The sequence below is a fragment of the Rutilus rutilus genome, assembly GCF_951802725.1.
Source record: "Rutilus rutilus genome assembly, chromosome: 22".
Taxonomy (NCBI): domain Eukaryota; kingdom Metazoa; phylum Chordata; class Actinopteri; order Cypriniformes; family Leuciscidae; genus Rutilus; species Rutilus rutilus.
Window position 1 is genome coordinate 15053972 of NC_140227.1, and position 19168 is coordinate 15073139.

The 19168-nt window shown below is 36.7% G+C and overlaps 1 protein-coding gene across 1 annotated transcript in view; it reads left to right on the plus strand.

The window, feature by feature from the left end:
* naaladl2 (N-acetylated alpha-linked acidic dipeptidase like 2) overlaps positions 1-19168 on the plus strand; it is a gene marked incomplete at its 3' end in the record, with an annotated part of 289380 nt that overhangs the window by 126772 nt on the left and 143440 nt on the right. The window contains exon 5 of the mRNA XM_084394580.1: positions 8287-8425. Within this exon, the coding sequence (XP_084250706.1) occupies positions 8287-8425 (139 nt within the window). The remainder of the gene's footprint in view (positions 1-8286; positions 8426-19168) is intronic.

Sequence of the window (19168 nt, forward strand, 5' to 3'; positions counted from 1 at the left end):
TCTTTTACAATTACTTAAAGGAACACTCCACCGTAAAAATAGGGCTTATTCATATTCTTTCATACATTTAGATAAGTAGGTAAATGCATTTTTGTCTCAGTGCATGCATTGTTTTAGTTTGACAGGGTCGGCGCTAGCTTAGCTTAGCACAATGAATGGAATCCTTTGTTGCCAGCTAGCATGTCCTGAGTAAAAGTGACATGTCCATGTCACTGAGACAAAAATGCATTTACCCACCTATCTAAATGTATGAAAGAATGTGAATAAGCCCTATTTCAAAAAACGGTGGAGTGTTCCTTTAATGATGTCTCTGTAAACCTTCACCAAGACAATTACTTTAGAGTAACGGGGATCACTGATATTTATTAGTGGGTAAAGCACAGGTAATGTCCTATAATTCACTTATTCAAAGAAAGAAACCTGTTAGTTTTGTGGTATTTGTATTTCATGTTCTCCCCTCAGTAGTTTTCAGGAGTTCTCAAAGTCTGTATTGTAAATGTGACATCACTTGTTCTCAAACCTCCTTCATTTGTTGATGATGCAAGTAGCGTGTTTCTTCTCCGCCTTATTGTCCTTATATAGACTTGAGTGTGCACTTTTTGAACGCAAGATTTTGTGTGAATACGTGTTTGAATTGCGGCCTGTTTTTCACACAAAGTAGTCACATGACTTCAAAAGCCTTGGAACTGTTATGGTAGTTTATGTGGCTTTTGGTGCTTCAGCAGTTACAATCGACTTCCTCGCATCTTTGTGTTTCATGGTTGATAAAGTCATATGGGTTCGTACTGACATGAGGTTGAGTAAATGACAAGATTTTCCATTTGTGCAAAGACTTATTTTCATATTCCTCCTGCAAAGCAGTGTAATAAAGTCCACTGAAGGCAAGTGTAGATGAACCCAATTGCAACTTTATTGAATACAAACGTGAGCAGATACAAAAATAAACACAGGCTTGGCTTGGCATGGTACAAAACATTAACTTAAACATGAACAAGAAACTCACCAACAGCAGTTACACAGACAAAGCTAGACAAGAGACAATGGAAACATTAGGGCTATTTATACAACAAGACTAACAAGAAACACCTGTGAACAATCAACCAATCAGAACATGACACATAAGACAAGGGAAGCACAAGAGGGCCAGGGAGTCACATGACAAAAAAAACAAAACAAAAAAACAGGACACATGACTTTGAGAATTTCAAAATAAAAGCTGTGAACACAACCAAAACCCAAACCAATATGACAAGCAGTATCACATTTTATGGATTAATTTGTTTTAGGATATTATTTTCAGTGAAGAGTGTAACTAATCAATATTCTTCTGATTTGATTATTCAACAAAACAGTTTTTATAGAAAGAAAACACAGAAAGTTTATCAATATTTTTTTTATTTTTTTTTTATGTTATGGTATTCAGCTAAATGAATAAATGTAAATGATGTAAGATTTGAACTCAATGTACTCAACGCCACTCACAAATGTGCTTTCTATCATCAAGGACGCATGAATAAAAGCATTTAGAATCTGAAAACAGACAAGAATCTTTAGACATTACATCTATAATTTCCTGTTTTTATGTTATATGTCTTTACATGAGTGTAGCAATGCGATACAGTAAGTGTCCATGACTTCTAATTCGTGAAAAGATGTTCTTATACATTTCTTTTGCAAAACATGCCAATATTGTAACATGGAGAACTTTTCATTTTGTTAGAACCTTTTAACAAATTATTCTGCAGAACACAAAAGGAAACTTAAAAAAAAAAAATATATATATATATATCAAAAATGGCACGTGTTCTCATAGTTTTTGCATGAGGGTGAGTAAATTATGATTAATTTGATTATAATTTTTTGGGTGAAATATCCCTTTAAATATTAATACAGAAACTAATGGTTTTATATTTGTTTTAGTTTTCATTAATATTCACTTAATGTTGACAGAAAGTGCCTTACGTTCATCAGCATACTGTAGATTCGATTGTTATGACTGTGTGATGAAGGTAACAGTGACTTTTGGGACCAATAGACTCTTGATTTGAATTCTAGCCCTGTACCAGGCACTCTTAGCTGTCATTTGTTTGGGAAGAGTTATTGATTTTCTTTAAAGCGAGTGCTTACTCTCAGTCTGCGAGGATCAAGCTTTTTGACTGCTCCTCTTCAGATAATTAGCCTAGAGAATGATGGCACTTTTGATCCGAGACCTTAATCTACAATCTCTGTCGCAATGCACACTCCTGTGCTGACACAGCTCGCTCTCACACAGTCCAAATATAGATAATAATGCAAATTTGACTCCCAGCATTCGGCTCAGTTTTGGCAGAAACACCTTTATTAGATTTTAAAAGATTTATAGGGTACTTTTTTGTCTTCCTTCACAGTAAAACAAGAATTATGGCTCATGATGTTTATGCTTTGCAGCATGCGACATTCATAACAAACAGCATACCAATATCTCAAGTAGCTCCAAAAACCCTTTCAATTCTCAATCCTGATCTTAGAATTGTACTTAGAATCCTTAGAATATAGTCTCAAACAGCTATATCACATATAGCTTCAAAACAGGCTGTTTAATGCAAGAGGTTCCGTAGTGATTGTGTCCATTGAGTGTGAGATGCTGTCATTAACGTAATATGATCAACAAGTGTACACTTAGCAGAGAACAGCCTTTTCCAACGTTGCTGTCTTGGTTCTGTTGGTGTCGTTCTTTTTGCTTTTCTGTTTTCCCTACTCTTCAGCAGATTTCCCCAGGGTGCGCGGATGTTCTTGTCCTTCCCTGAAGGTGCTGAAATGGAAATATTTTAGGAGTATACACATTTCATGTATTTATTTTTTTTGTAAATGTCTCCCCTGAGTAAATCAACAGATATGAACAGACTTTTTCCCATATAACGCTAATGTCACCCTCAAAACTAGATTTTGAAACAAGGCTATAGAAAGTAGGCCTACATGTAGATATATAGGACAAACTCTTTACTGGAACAAGAAAAGTGTTGTTGTTTTTTTTGTTTGTTTTTTTTGAGTGAATTAAGCCTCAATCAGGGCAACAGCATTAAACTTGAAATAATGTGCACTAAATGGGACTAAAAACTAAAATAATTTATGTAATTGAGTAAAAGTAGCAACATCTAAGTAAAAATTCCACTTTGAAATAAATTAGATTGAATCAGTAAGTGGAATATATATAGTCCACTTACTGATTTGATATGTGACCCCTGCTGGCAAAATGAGTCACATCGAGCAAATTTTCAGAGATGAGTTATTGTTATTTTCATCCTTCATTTCATTCTCTATTAAGAAAAACCTTTAAAATGATGTATGATTTGTTGGAATAAGACAAAACAAAATGACTGATCTACACCTGTTTGAAGTCGATAGAGTCAGCCAACTAAATTTTGAGAAAAATTGGGATAAAGTTTTATGAAGGCTTTGTATGATGCGTTGATGTGATTTCCACTGAAACAGGAACCTAAGGCGGGACATATTGAATGGCTCCTCCCCCTTTTCATTTAGCCAATAGCGTTTAGTTTACCTCACAGACTGCAAGTCATACTTGACAGCACCATGGAAGTAAATCCGAGTGCTGGTGATACGTTGGATTCAATAGTAGAGGTGTGAATAAATTCTAGTCATTTAATTCCTAACCAATGTACAGTTGGGAATAAAAAAACGGAATAAAACTCGAGCAATCGAACACACATCTCCAACCAGTAGCGTAATTTTTGTGTACAATAACAATTTTCGGAAAAAAATGCATTACAACGTCCAGAAATCAATTTCAATAGTGCATTGGGTTTAATTTGCCATTTAATGAGATCAACTGTATGTTAGTGCCGAGAATTTTCATGTGAATAAATCCATAGATCCCGCGACTGTAACTTCATGGGCTAGTGGTAATACGTTTCAAACGTTCATTTAAGACATAACAGATGGCGCGAAAGGTACTCCTCTCAGAAAATGTACAGATAAAGATACTTTTTGATGTCTAATTGCTATTTGGAGCATTGGGATGGTTAGGCGAGGGCTTAATGAGCTCATTTTTGTGAAATCCTCAAATTCTACCCAAATTGACATTTTCACTTGTTTTTGCATGTAGCTCATAATTAGCCTGTGGGCATTCCGACTTATTTTGCCAGCATGGGACACACACACACACACACACACACATAGTGTAAAATTGAAATAATAATTGTGTAAAATGTATATTTGCACAATGTATTATATAATTCTTTGTTAGATTGCCTTAAATAAAATGTGTATCTATATGTTTTTATGTGCTATATGTTATTTTTATTAATATTCCTAAAATTCATATTTTAAGTAAAAAAAAAAAAAAATTTGTGGTAAAGTCTTTACATTCATCTTCATATGTTTGTATATATAAACATCTATATTAAAGGGATAGTTCACCCAAAAATGAAAATGTGCTTTTCTTCAGTTTTTCCCTTTCATTTGTCTTCAGTTGAACAATAAGAATATGTTTTTGCTGAAACAAAGTCCTTGGTGATTCATATAATGCTAGTTAATGCTAGCTTCACTTTGAGGGTAAAAAAAACAACATATACAGGCAAAAAAAAAATTAATACCTGTGGCTCCTGACGATACATTGAGGTCTTATGAAGCGAAACGATCGGTCTGTGCAAGAAACATTATTTACATCATTATTACCTGAAATTCACAGCCGCTGCAAACGATCCTGAGCGCATTCACGACAGTCTGAAGCACGAGCTTCCTGCCACATAATGACATGTGCGGAAGCAAACTCACTCGTGAGCTGATGCGGTGTTTGTTTACGACAGAGAGGGAGGGCGCATGTGTTGTGTTGTTCATCAAAATCATACTTACTTGTGCTTATCATTGATGCATCAACCAACCTACATATGCGTGATCTCAATCGGTAAGATTGACTTTTCAAAGATTCTCAACGTTTGAGCTCCTGCACACACATCATTATGCGACATGAAACTCACGCTTTCAGACTGTTGTGAATGCGCTCAGGACCGTTTGCCGAGGGTGTTGATTACAGATAATAATGTTCAATTTCTTCAACAGTATGATTGTTTCGTTTAATAAGACCTCATAAATGTGTAAATATGTAAATATTTATTTTTGACCCTCAAAGTGACGGTAGACATTGACTTGCATTAAATACGAATCACCAAGGATTGGTGAAATCATGGTTTCAGCAAAAAATCTTCTTATTGTTCAACCAAAGAAAAAGTCTGGGACATCTGGGATGGCCTGAGGGTAGATTAACAGCAAATGTTTTTTGAGGCTTTTAAATATAGTTCCTTGACATTTATAAACATACTCGTTTGCTGTATATAATTTTAGTATCTTTAATAATTTGTTTGGGTTGAAGTAATTAGTGATCAGTTGTAATTACAGGTTTGGGAAAAGCAATAATGGAACAAATTAACATGAACGGATTTAATTTCAGTGAATTTAATAATGGCAACCCTACAAAAAAGTAATTAAAAAAAATTGTGGCAGGAAGATTATTGGCTAATTTCCTCTTGATCCTCTTTGAGACGCTGTGTGCATTAGAGACAGTAAGTAAATGTCAAGTGCTGTGTGTTTAGTTGTGGTCCTCTGTATTCCCGTGAAGGACAAGTTGTTGGCATTTAGCAAGAAGCATGATCCATGGCAGCATCATAAGCTGACACTCCCAAGCAACCGAAATACATACAAGGTGTTGATTGCTATCTTTGAACAACACCCGTATTGAAAAGAAAAAGATTTCCAAGCCTGTTACAAGCCTAATTATCTTTATCGTGCATGGGGACTGGGTTCTGGCTGGCTTTTCATATGGATGTCAGGTGCTAGGGAGTTTCATTTGCACAACACCCAGTGGTGCATCTGCCTTCGCACCAAATGTGCCCGTCTGTTTGACACAGTCTAACCGCTGACACGGCTGGCACGATCAGCATAAATGATGTGCCGCTGCGCATATGGAATACGGCGTCATTAGTGAGATTGTCGACTAGATGTTCAAGGCAAACAGGGACCTTTGAACAGTGACTCAGATGATATAAATGTCTGCCATGTAAGACAGCAACATCCTCATTCTTTACCCCTGAAGAAAGGAGTATGCAGTTCAAATTTAGTCAAGTTGGGAATTATTTGCTCTACATTGAGGTCATTGATTTTTATGTGGGTGTTTCTTCAACTATGGGCACTTTTGGCCCTGTGGACTCTTAGAAAATAAACTATCTTAAACACACTTTTCACTCCTCCTTGTTTATTTCACTTGTCTACTAACAGTGGATATGTAGGCATAACAGGAAACCTCTGTAATCTTTCTGAAACATGAGCATATCCACATCTTAAATTATGTTTCATCTATAATGGCATTCTGTAGAAGTGACAGTTTTAAAACCTTCTTCATCTATTAAAAAAGTAGTATTTTAGCATGTTCGAATTACATACAGAATATAGAATATTTCCATCCTTTTTGCATAATTTACCAAAATATATTGAATTAAATGACTGCAATAAAATATTATTTTCAGATAATATATCAGATAAGTAATACTTAGTTTGCTTTCCCACATCACATACCTCATATTTCATCATGGCCATCACTGACACTGTTGTCTCCTTGGTGTGTGTGTGTGTGTGTGTGTGTGTGTGTGTGTGTGTGTGTGTGTGTATGTGTATGCATGTATGTATGTATGTGTATATATATATATATATACAGTGCTATGCATAAGTGAATACACCCATGCTAAAGTTGACTAAAAAGAGGAATAAAAAATCATATTTTGGAAATTGAACTTAATGCCTTAATTTAAAAAATTAGGAAAAATCCAACCTTTAAGGACACCAATTTTCTTTCTGAATGAATAATGTATCGTAAATAAATAAATGTTCTTCCTTAAAATACATGGTGCATAAGTGTGTACACCCCTATGTTAAATTCCCATAGAAGCAGGCAGATTTTTATTTTTAAGTATTTAAAAAAAAAAAAATTAGGATACTATGCATCCTGATAAAGTTCCCTTGGCCTTTGGAATTAAAATAGCCCCACATCATCACATAGCCTTCACCATACCTAGAGATTGGCATGGGGTACTTTCCATAAGATCATCTCTCAATGCAAATCAAACTAGCTATTAGGCTAACTGAAATAAAACCATGCCAATCTCTAGGTATGGTGAATGCTATGTGATGATGTGGGGCTATTTTAATTCCAAAGGCCAAGGGAACTTTATCAGGATGCATAGTATCCTAAACATTTTTTTTTTTAAATACTTGTGTATTGGTGTACACACTTATGCACCATGTATTTTAAGGAAGAACATTTATTTATTTACGATACATTATTCATTCACAAAGAAAATTGGTGTCCTTAAAGGTTGGATTTTTCCTAATTTTTTTAATTAAGGCATTAAGTTAAATTTCCAAAATATGATTTTTTTATTCCTCTTTTTAGTCAACTTTAGCATGGGTGTATTCACTTATGCATAGCACTGTATATATATATATATATATATATATATATATATATAGTATATTGGTGTGTGTGTGTGTATATATACACTTTTTTTTCTTTTTTTTTGAACAGAGGAAATCTGTACAAATCTGTAAATCTATATATAAATATATATTGTTATATTGTGTTTTTCATAAAGATACATTTGAATTCCTCCATTCTAGTTGAGGTGATGTGATAGATACTGTGGTTTGGCTAATTTAGCAGAGCTGTTGGAAGCTATAGTGAGAAGAGCTGCCCAGTGCTCCCAGCTGTTACGCCAAAGACACTCAGATACTCACACAGACTGAGATGGCACAGAGAGATCATTAATTACTCTTGCTATTATGACATTGTCCACCCACACCAGGGGCCGGAGAGAACTAGTAAACTAAAGAGACCTTGACTCACTGATTCCAACTAACTATTTGGATTGCACACTATTTCTGAGTCGAAGCTTAGTACCAAATGTTATATTCATATCCTGAGGGGTCCAAATGTCTACAACCACTAGTGAAAATGCTTCTATAAAATAGAATAATTTTTTTCTGCCGCTGAAAATTCAGCTTTGCCATCACAGGAAAAAAACACATTTAAGAATATATTAAAATGGAAAATTCTATATAAAATAGAAGCACTATGGAACATATGGAATCGTAATAATTGGAGAAAAAACAACTCTATTTTACTGTGTTTTTGTTTAAATAAATGCCTTGGTTGAACATAAAATACTTTAAACGCCCCCAAACATTTGAACAGTAAGTTAAAAATTGCCTTGTATTTAGAGTTTCCTCATCTCTCAACAGCTCTCTCTACTGGCAGAGGTGGGGTTTGGTGGCTCTCTTCTCTATGTGGATCCCTGTGATGCCTCGTTTGGGAATAAGACCTTTGGGGTGACCCTGAACCCAGGTGGGAACCCGTTTTCTCAAGAAAACTCCAGAGTTGGTAAGCGTCTGCAACATTGTCTCTTGTGAAACTGTAACCTTTTTAAGATCGTATTAACACTTTATACTCTAAAAACTACCTTTATTTTGATCATCCAGAAAGTAATCAGGGAGTGCAATGAATGCATGACTAAGTGGAGAGAAAAAGATGTTTGTATTGTATCACTTTGCTTGACAGTGCAGTCATTAACTCATTTCCAGAGTGGTTATGGAGAAACTCATGAATCAATACAATAGTTTCCCTTTTCCTTTTCACAGTAGAGTCTTTCTTCAATATTAATAATAATAAAATTAATCACATCTTTTTTTCTCAACAAGAAAGAAATCACATCAGGAAACAGTGGGTGAGTGATAGATAATTACTGTTTTTGGACGTCTTTGGTGCCGTACACTTAGACTACCTTGACGCTAATTAAAAATGTTTCATTTCAGACTCTTTTTTTTTTTTAAATGATGAAAAAATGTACATAACTAGTTTATGAAATTTAGAATAACTTGGTCTATTCATCTAAAAACAAAAATGACCCACTGATGACAATGTACCTTTGTGCAAGCAACACCGTGTGCTGTCCATGGTGCTGAAAGTCAACTATGTTCATGCAGCTGTGGTGCTGGAATCAAACATCCTACAGTTAAAAGAAGTTTAATGTTTTTATTTTTTTCTGTATTTAAGCATTGACAAGCATCAATCAAGTTTTAAACTTATAGTGTGGGCGGTCCATGGTGCTGAAAGTAAAATGTGAATATGTGGCTGTCCGTGGTGCTGAAAATGAAACTACTGTATTTAAGAGTGCTGCTCATGACAGATGACCTCAGTGCAGCCCTGGCTGACCCTGGCTCTCTGCAGCGCAGGATCACTGGGACGTGTCATTACTGGAGTGATAGCGTGGGCTTACAGCAGGCCACGGAGTCAGGGCACAATGGGGCCTGCAAACAGATGTCTTAGCAGATGTTTTGCGCCTGTTCTCTCTTCAGCAAAGCCCTTTGTCAGAGCACTCTGCAGGAAACGAGAACCTGGTGAAGTTGCTGAACACTGTGATGTAAATTATTCAGCTGGACTATTGTCCTTGCAATTGTTTTGTTTGGCAATGAAAGAATATATGCAGTGTGCTCTGGTGAACCAATAAACAGAACAGCAGGGGTCAGACTCATGTTATATTTATGCTGTCTTTATGATCCATAACGTAAGTTTACATGTTGCTTAGTACTTTTGGACTTTTGTTTGTTTGTTTGTGTGCATATTATATATGCTGCAGACCATGATCAGTGGCTGTCGATGCGAATCCATGACTTTGTTGCATTCAATCAAAAACAAAGATTTCATCATAGAGAGGTTCGATAAATGTTGATAAATAATTTCTGAAATATTGCTTTCTTGTTTTTTCCAATATGAATTAATTATGAATAATGGTTATTCAGACCACCTACTGGTAAACATATATCTAGCACATACCTAGCTGATGAAAAGTGTGGTAAAAATTTGTTTTGTAAGAGCTCATCTTTGCTTTGTTTAGGCCTAATTATCCGCTGTACAGTGATAGCTGTGTTGTTTGCATTTTAATTTGAAATCTCTTTGTTGCACTGGCACACTACCTACTGAGACAGAAGTAGTTAAATTAAAGCAAAGGCCTTTGATAACATATTCTTACTTAGTCCCCTGCTAGATAACATTATTGTAACTCCGTTGAGATGAATATTTGCTGTGGAAAGAATCAGCTACATCTGCAAAAATTAGCAGAGCCTTAAGCCAGACAACTTAATTGATAGTTTTGCCTGTTTATTTGCCACGATTATTTTTTATTTTCTCTCTCCCGTCCTAATACTTTGTAATTTGTTGAAATAATATTCTGAGTTCAGTACAACTTAAGCTCAATGCACAGCATTTTTAATGTTGATTACCACAAAAATGTATTTTGACTTCATCCTCCTTTAAAAAAAGGCAAAAATCTGGATTACAGTGAGATGCATACAATAAAAGTGAATGGGGCCAATCCTTAAACGTTAAATTTCTCACTCTTTGAAATGTATAGTCACAAGACGTTGAACAATATGTGTGTTAACATTATTGTGAACAAATCATTTGATAACTTTTTCTGTGCAGTTCCCTTTCAAGTGGAACTCAGCGCTGCGTCATGGTTTGACACTATGGGAACACTTCACATGAGCCGGTGTCTGAAGCATGTGTCTATACACACTAGGGCTGTGTTCGATACATCGATACGACGATGTATCATCACACACTACTTGTCAAAACGAGAATCGAGACAGCTTCTGTATTGATCCCGCAGCACGTGTGCAGCAGTGGACGCCGCTCGATTTGAATACAAGAACAGCATTTAAAACGGAGTGAAAATGTGCTGAAATGAATGAATAGAATTTAATTTATAGGCTAGAACAAGTTTTAATCTGACCCGCAGAGGAACATAACTGGGCTTGCCTGATATCAAGACACGTAATCCCTCAATCAGATCTTCACACTTGCGCAATACGGAAATATCGGCTAAGTGTTTTACTTACTTTTCTCAACCTGACAACCATGTGCATGCACTCTGTCTCTACTATGGATAAAAGTGCTGGCTTTCTGAAAACACCAGTAAGCTTGCAGTTTAGTGACCTCTTGTTCGATATTCTGTTCACAGTAAAGTGAAATACATCAAGTTTGTGTTTATTTACGGGATTAGAGAGATTACTTATACAGTGCTACAGAGGCCCTTCTTAATACAAAGTGCGACTGCCTATAGTTATCAATGGTGCTATAGTTTGCAGTGTTTAATAAACAGCTGTTATACTAAATTCTGCTGTGGTTAAATTTATTGCAGACCCATATCGTGATATGGTATGGTGGCCTCTGTATCAGGATACATATCGTGACTTAGTTGCCGATACACAGCCCTAATACACACCAATCTATGATTGGCCGAACATATGGATGTCGTGACGTAGCATAGCGCATCACAGAGACCGTAAATAGACAAATTGCATGTCGTCAGCTTTGTATGTTTGTTGAGTGCGTGTCTGTGAAAAACCACAAAATTGTAAACTTATGTGTCAATGACATTAGTGACAGGAGTTAATCTGTATAATCAGAATATAGAGAGCGTGTGATGATGTGACACTGCTTTATTATGAGGATGATTCACAGGTTCTCTGTGTTGTTTATTTGGGAGCAGAGCAGGCTCAGTCAGTTCTTATGGGGGCTGGCTGTGTTAATGTGAGCGTATCATTAATAAGCTCCTCTCCCGTCTGGCTCTCATCTCGAGGGATGAGGTTCAGACATCTGTGTCCTGTGATTCGATATCCCGTGTTTGCCGAGGCAGTGGATTTTGGTCATGTGGATTGCAGTTTAAGTTAAAGAGTTAAGCGGAGCTTGAGACGGGTGGTCCTTTTCTCTCACTCTATATCCCAACTCAACATTTGGGATTCGGAAAATCGCTCTCTGAATTCTTCTGATCCAAATAGAGTCCTGTTTATAAAAATTTATAAATAAATGCAAGATGTGTGCTTCCATGCGTGCCCTATTGATGTTGCTCCAGTGGGTGTGACAGATTTCGCACAAAATGATATGTGTATTATATTATAAACAGGGGTGCACATAACTGGTGCACAGGTGCGCATGCATGGAAAAATAAACGATACGCAACAGAAAATGTGGAGGGAAGCGCTTTTGAGTGCCAACATTTTTGGGGACAGTTCGACAGCGCTCGAACGCCGAATTGATTCCTCTATGGCAGCAAATTAATGCCTAAAAGAACGAGCGCACAACTGATGCTGGCGCGTGTGGTAAATTACTTCCGCGAGAGGATAATAGATCTACACGTGAGGAAATGGGAACTGGCAAGCTCACCCTACGCGCGCATGACATCTCCTCTGCACGCAATACAAGCCCTCACGCGCAAGGACATGTCTCACATGATCATTCCCCACGCTCTCGCGCTTGATCTTCTCTCACCTGCTGCTTTTTCTCGCTCAAACACTTTTATTTATTTATTTTTTAGTCAAGGGGCGGGACTTACTGTTTTAATAACCTCAAATGTCATTGGTTACTTCCCCTTTTCCGGAAGTCAGTTGTGATTGGACGCCAGTCCAATGACCCGTAATTCACTTGACTTGAGACATGAGACATTTTATTTTATTTATTTATTGTGGTTTATTAATGTGTAATGTGATTTAATGCATTGTTAAAGGAGAACTCCGGTCAATTTTAACATTGAGCTAATTTTTTTGTCAATTTGGAGTGCTGTCAGTACAGAGAACAACAACAAAAATCGGTGTTGCCTACACCGTGTTATCCTCTTTTTAAAATTTGCACCCCGTTGACTTCAATGGGGCAAGTTTTAAACCTGCTTTTAGCCTCTTAACATCCTTGATGTGTCATTACAAGTGCCCAGCCATGTGAGTGATTCCTTCGGAGTTAACACGGGTTAATCTGACTGCAGTAGATGTGAAAGATATGAATAAAAATGATGTTAATTCAGCCAGCGCACATACCTGTATTTACATCCTGTTTTCGGTCGAAGTCCACAGTAGTCGATTGTCGAGTTCACACGCATGATAACCTATGCGCGTGAACTCGACAATCGACTACTGTGGACTTCGACCGAAAACAGGAAGAACATATACTGCCCCATTGAAGTCAACAGGGTGCAAATTTTAAAAAGAGGATAAGACGGTGTAGGTAACACCGATTTTTGTCGTTGTTCTCTGTACTGACAGCACTCCAAATTTACAAAAAAGATGAGCTCAATGTTAAAATTGACCAGAGTTCTCCTTTAATATGGAATAGATTCTTATCAGATACTTTCTTAACAGGAAGTCTTAGGGGTACTAGTGATTGCATTCTTGTGTTGTTAAGAGATATTTACAGACTGTAATGACGCATTTCCATGGTTATTAGCAGTCGGGTCCAAAACTTTGACGAGTGTCACGGAAATCGCACACAGAAATCCATCCTATAGCTTTGAGATCCATCAGGAAAAGCCACTCTCTTCATCATGCTACATGTTAATGCAGGGCTTATCTTTTTTTTTTTGAAGAAGAAGCCCTTTGCTTGAGATGAGGTAAATAGCATTGCAGACAACATTAGCGAATCCATGATTATTTGGTTATTGATTACATTTTTATCGAGCTATCACGTATATTTTTTCAATCCACTGGTCACAATTGAAAGCCAAACTCAGAAATATATTGTATCCTATCCCTCTGGCAGGCAATAATTAATAAATGAAAGCAATGGAGCAGCGGCCAAATCAGTCAGAATTTTTCCTGACACGTTAATGCCGTTTACATTCGGGTCAAGTCGGGTTCGAAAATAAATGCTGTCGGGTAGAAATGTGCGGATGGGCTATTATTTCATCCGCAACCGCATCACAAAAATCATCATCTGTCCACCATCCAGCCGCACCAACGTTTTTGACCAATTTTCAAAACCGCACCCGCCCGCCATCCGTTGATTTGTGTATACATATATTTTTCATTTGATTGGTTCAACCGCCCGCCACCCGCCCGAATTTAATAAAAATATTATTTTTCGTCACGTCATCCGCCCAATCCGCGGTTTATCCGCGGAGTCCGCGGCTGTAACCGCCAACCGCGCATCTCTACTGTCGGGTTGGACTCAGGCCTACTTTATCGGGTCTTTTCGCTTCGGGTAAAAAAAAATATATATAATTATGCACGTCTGGTTCGGGTAAGAAGTGATTCTGGTCGGGTACAGATTTAAGAGTTCAGGACGGTACCAGAGAAGCAGAACTGAACACACCAACACATCCATATTAGGACAAGACCTGACAATGAACACAGAAAACACTGGTATAAAAATACACAAGATAACAACAGGCTAACAAGGGACAGGTGAAGGTCATCAATCGCTATGGGAACAACAAGGGTAACTTGTCAACAAACAAGCCAGCTAAGGAAACAAAGGAAAACTGAACTGAACACATGTAGTGAAACAACAGAACAATAGGAACAGAGACAACACTTCAACATAAGAGTCCTTAAACACAAAAAAGTAAAAAACGAGACCATAATTGTAACAAAATGTTGCTTCTGCAACTGACTGTTGAAGCTGAAGTATTAAAATTACTACAACTGAAGCTAAATAGAATTTAAAAAAACAACAACAAATAACAAAAGCACATAACACAATTACTAAGCATATTATTTTAAGAAAACATAGCAAAGCAAAAATGTATTTTATGCCACAACTGCGGTCAAATGAGCTATACTTATACTTACTTTACTTCCCTTCTTTTTTCGCCATTATTTTACATTCTGAGACAAGTTCCAGGTTTTTACTGATGTCAAGAACCCTCCCATGTGATCCTACATGCTATAGCCTACTTACTACACCTGACTCAATAAATTGAAGTGACAGCCTTGGTGACAACATAAACAAAACTGTGTCCACCTGTCTTTAGATGTCAAGATTCATTCCAGGATCTTGTTTGCTTATGATTTGTGAATGAAACAAAACAAATAACATAATGCCTTTAAGGAAACATTTGTCTCTAATAGCAAAAATACCAAAATAGGAGGCCATCCGCATTGATTGAATCAGAAATGCTTTGTGTACCTAAATTGTGGCCTCTGGAGAACAAGTGCTGTGCAGTTTTATTGAGCCATGACTCTTTCTTATTTATTTTGTTTATTTTGGATAAATTCTCCCGTCCTCCTGTTTGGGAAATGAGTCTAAAAGGTGCTGAAGGACATAAAGGGAGTGCTGACGTATAAAGCATTGCTTTCTTTATTAGTCTCTGCTCTGCTGGCTCGCTGCATTTTTTATTTTATTTTTATTACATAATTTTGTTAACCTTTAAAGCCAGGCACATATCTGAGGAAGAGATATGAAATATGTGGGCAACTTCAAAAAATAATTTTACATGTTAATTTCAAGTTGCTGACAGGTGCTTTTATTCACATGGAACAAATTGTGTCCCCAGTGTTTTTTAGAAACCTTGTTGAAGTGAAAAGAAGCCTTTGAATGGAAATGTAGTCATTTGCATATTTATTTAAATACGCCACTGCTATGGGACCCATGTAGGAGTCTTTAATGAACAAACGCTTGCCACTGCTGTTAGGAAGAAAAACGTCCTCTGTGCAATGTCACTCAAAACCATCACAATGTGTCCCAACTCTCCCCTCGGTCTAGCTTCTCCTGTGGGTATCTCTGTTTTACGCCCTCTTTCTTTCTCTTTATTTCTTTTTACATGTTGTCATTTCCCTCTGCCCTCTGCTTCTATTCATGCAGGAGTTGAACCTACAGTGTAAAAAAAAAAAAACAAAAAAAAACAATAGATGTAAACAATGAACACTGTCCTACAAGGATAGCAGATGATTTGTTTGAACAGAAGCTGACAAGGTTACTTTGAGAGACAGCAGAACTTACCGAAATGCAGATGCTATAGATTTTTGTTTTGTTTGTTTGTTTGTTTTCACTTAGTTTAGTAATGTATTGTCTGTTCATTCATATTACCAGTAATGTTGTGCTCCAGCAATTCGATTTGTTCCAAACGAAGCACCAGCAGCCCTTCCGGGGAGCACACAATTGTGGTGTTTTGCTCTTGAATGAATCAGTGCTTTTGAATCAATTGCTTTGAGTGAATGATTCAATGACTCACTCATAAAGACAGACTGGTAACCTGCAGAAAATATTCATTTAAAAATCCCCACCACTAATGCACAGACTGACAGTCTGAGTGGAGCGAAGCGGGCTGTGTATTCGAATTTAGAGTCAGAACTATGCATTTTATATTTAATTTCATTATCGTTCAAAAATTTGGGGACTACGATTTTTTTTTAATTATTTATTTGTTTTAATTGAGCGCTAAATCAGCATATTAGAATGCTTACTGAAGGATCGTGTGACACTGAATACTGGAGTAATGGCTGCTTTGCCATCATAGGCATAAATACAATTTTATACATTACAATAGAAATATTGTATATATTTTTTATCAAATAAATGCAGTCGTGGTAAGCATAAGCTAAATTAATTGAATAAAAAAAATTAGAGATGCACGATATATCGGCCACCATATCGGTATCGGCCGATGGATGTTCATTTTTCATGTTATCGTTATCGGCCCAATAAGAACATGTGGCCGATATATAAAAAACGCGGTTAAATAATGGATTATTTCCTTCAGCTGAGACACTTCAGATCCTCACTGTTTGCCATGATGGTTTTAAATTGCTTGAAATATAATTGTAATCACTTCAAAAATGGAAAATACAGTTAAGTGCAACATATGCAACGCAAGTCTGTCATATAGGCTACATAAAATTATAATGAGAACATTATAGATATGTTAGATCTACCCCGAAAAACTCTAAAACCACTGTTTATTTCATTTGTAGCCTTTCTTTTTTCTATTGTATTTATTTGTCCTATTTGTAATTTGATTATTTGTTCTCATTTTGTTACTGACTGCTTGTCTTTAATAATGTTTTAAATTCACATTAATTAGGCTGGTAGTTTTTGTTGTATCAAAATTGGATTAAATCATTTATATTTCACTGGTATCTAAACATTTGTACCACTGACCCAATCCTCAGCACTGAGCCCTGCTGAAGCAGCTCTAAATATGTGCTGTGGCTATTAAATGAAAGATAAAATATGATAGAGCAATAGAATGAACAGTGACAGTGACAGTAACAGAAGCTCATACAATGCATTTTAGCAGGCTCAATTAAGCATGAAAATAACTGAAAGAAATATATATTTGATGAACAAATTAAGCCAACTAATTTGATTTATATTATTTTGGTTCATCTACTAATACATTTAAAAATTACAAATGCAGTGACAAATCGGGTATCAGTATCGGTACTTGGTATCAGCGAGTACCAAAAATGAAAAAGTGGCAAAAAGCAAAAAGTGGTAACGGTGCATCCCTAATTAAAAAATATTTGTTGTTGGAAAAAATACAATTGTTTCACGCTAAATTAACGCTGCAGCCTGTCTGAGATATAGAGCTATGAGCATGGCTATGAGCATGATATTAAGTATATGATAAGTATATAATACAACTTTCATTCTTCAGGTCAATCATATATTCATAGGGAAAAAATCTGTTTCAATATCCTTTCAATGGTTAAGGTGATTTCCCATGCCTGACAGCGCTGGTCAATGGATTGATCTCTATGACGTGAAACATTAGATATCATATATATGTAATTTGAGTAAAAAAAATAATATATATATATATATATATATATATATTGTTTGATAAGTGCTGATTGAAGTCCTTGAAATCCAAAAAAGTAGTGTTTGAAAAGTCCTTGAAAGTCCTGGAATTTCATTTTACAGAATCTGTACGAACCCTGCAGACAAAATTTTCATAGATGAAAAGATGAGTTTGTGCCATAAAATACAGCAGATATTTTTTTTTGCCATATTTAATTTTCATTCACTAAAGTTCTAGCTTGCGACTTCATGTTACAGTTGCCCAGTCTTAACTCATTCCGCTTTTGATCATTTGCATCCATTTGTACGGTCCTATTAGGTACTTTTTTTGCATCCGTGCAGAAAGACGCAAAGCACAACAGAATAAGAATAAAGCGCTGCGACGTATGATTACATTTGAAGAACTTCTTTGTATAGTAATTATACTTCAAGCGGTGGTTCGTTTACTTGATGAGTAGCTTGATTACTTCGGCTCAAGGCGCTTTTTAAGGCACCGTTCATTAAAGGAATGCTTTACTGCAGTGACGCCCTTTCCTGCATCTTGGAGTTGATCCTCATGTGTTCTCTTTCCTTTCTACCCCTAAAACCAATGAGCATTTGGAATGCACTCAGGCTGAAAATTGCCTTTTCTACCATCGCTATCATTTGATTGGTATTCCAGCTAATAGACATGCAAATAAAACAGAGGGTGCATCGCACTCCAGACAGAAATGTGGCACTTGGTCAATAACATTATGGAAATGTTGCTTGTACTTCTTCAGCTCTTTGTGTGAGCATGATAGCGCTGTTTCCAAAGTGCACAAGGGCCTTAAGTTGAGGAAATTACTCTGCCGTCTACATTTTCTCAATAGCGGCACTTCTGTCCATTTGGCGTGATTAATATGTCAGTCTCATGTTGAACGGCACGTCCTGCCGTCATCGCCAATGTAATGCATTTTTGAGTAGTCTTTTTTTATTATATATTTCTCTTCCTCGAGGTCTGAAAGCGGTGAACATGGGGTAATTCAACGTATCATGGGGATGTTTTTAAGGTTTCTACTGAAATAAAGGACTGTCACTCACAGCATTTGAGAATTTGTGAATGACATTTTGGAGGTTTAGATGTGTTTTTCATGGAGGATGGATGGACAGCAGCACTGCAGGCCGTAAGCTTTCTGCCATCTCTTTCAGAAGGTCGGGGCTGCCCCCTGCCTGGGCCGGCTAAGACTGTCTTATCTCATCTGTAGAGGGTGGGAGGGATGCTTAGTTTGTCCTGTTGCTCAGACCCCTGCTGTTGAACACCGTGCCAGAAACGTGGCCCCAGTCAGATGGCTGTAGGTTTGCCCTTATTGCACTGAGAAAGGAACGTAATGAAATATAAATAGCTGTATTTGGCACAGAAAACATGGACACAGTTCACATAACCAAGGCTTTAAATGAATCCAGCTCCTCTTGTGCTGCTGATTTGCTGTAGGGGTACACAAGAAAATATTAGTAATGATGGAAAAATAACTCTCATAGTCTGTTTGGACTTTGTTTACTAGCTCATAAACACACTTTAAGTTTCATTTAAGTCTC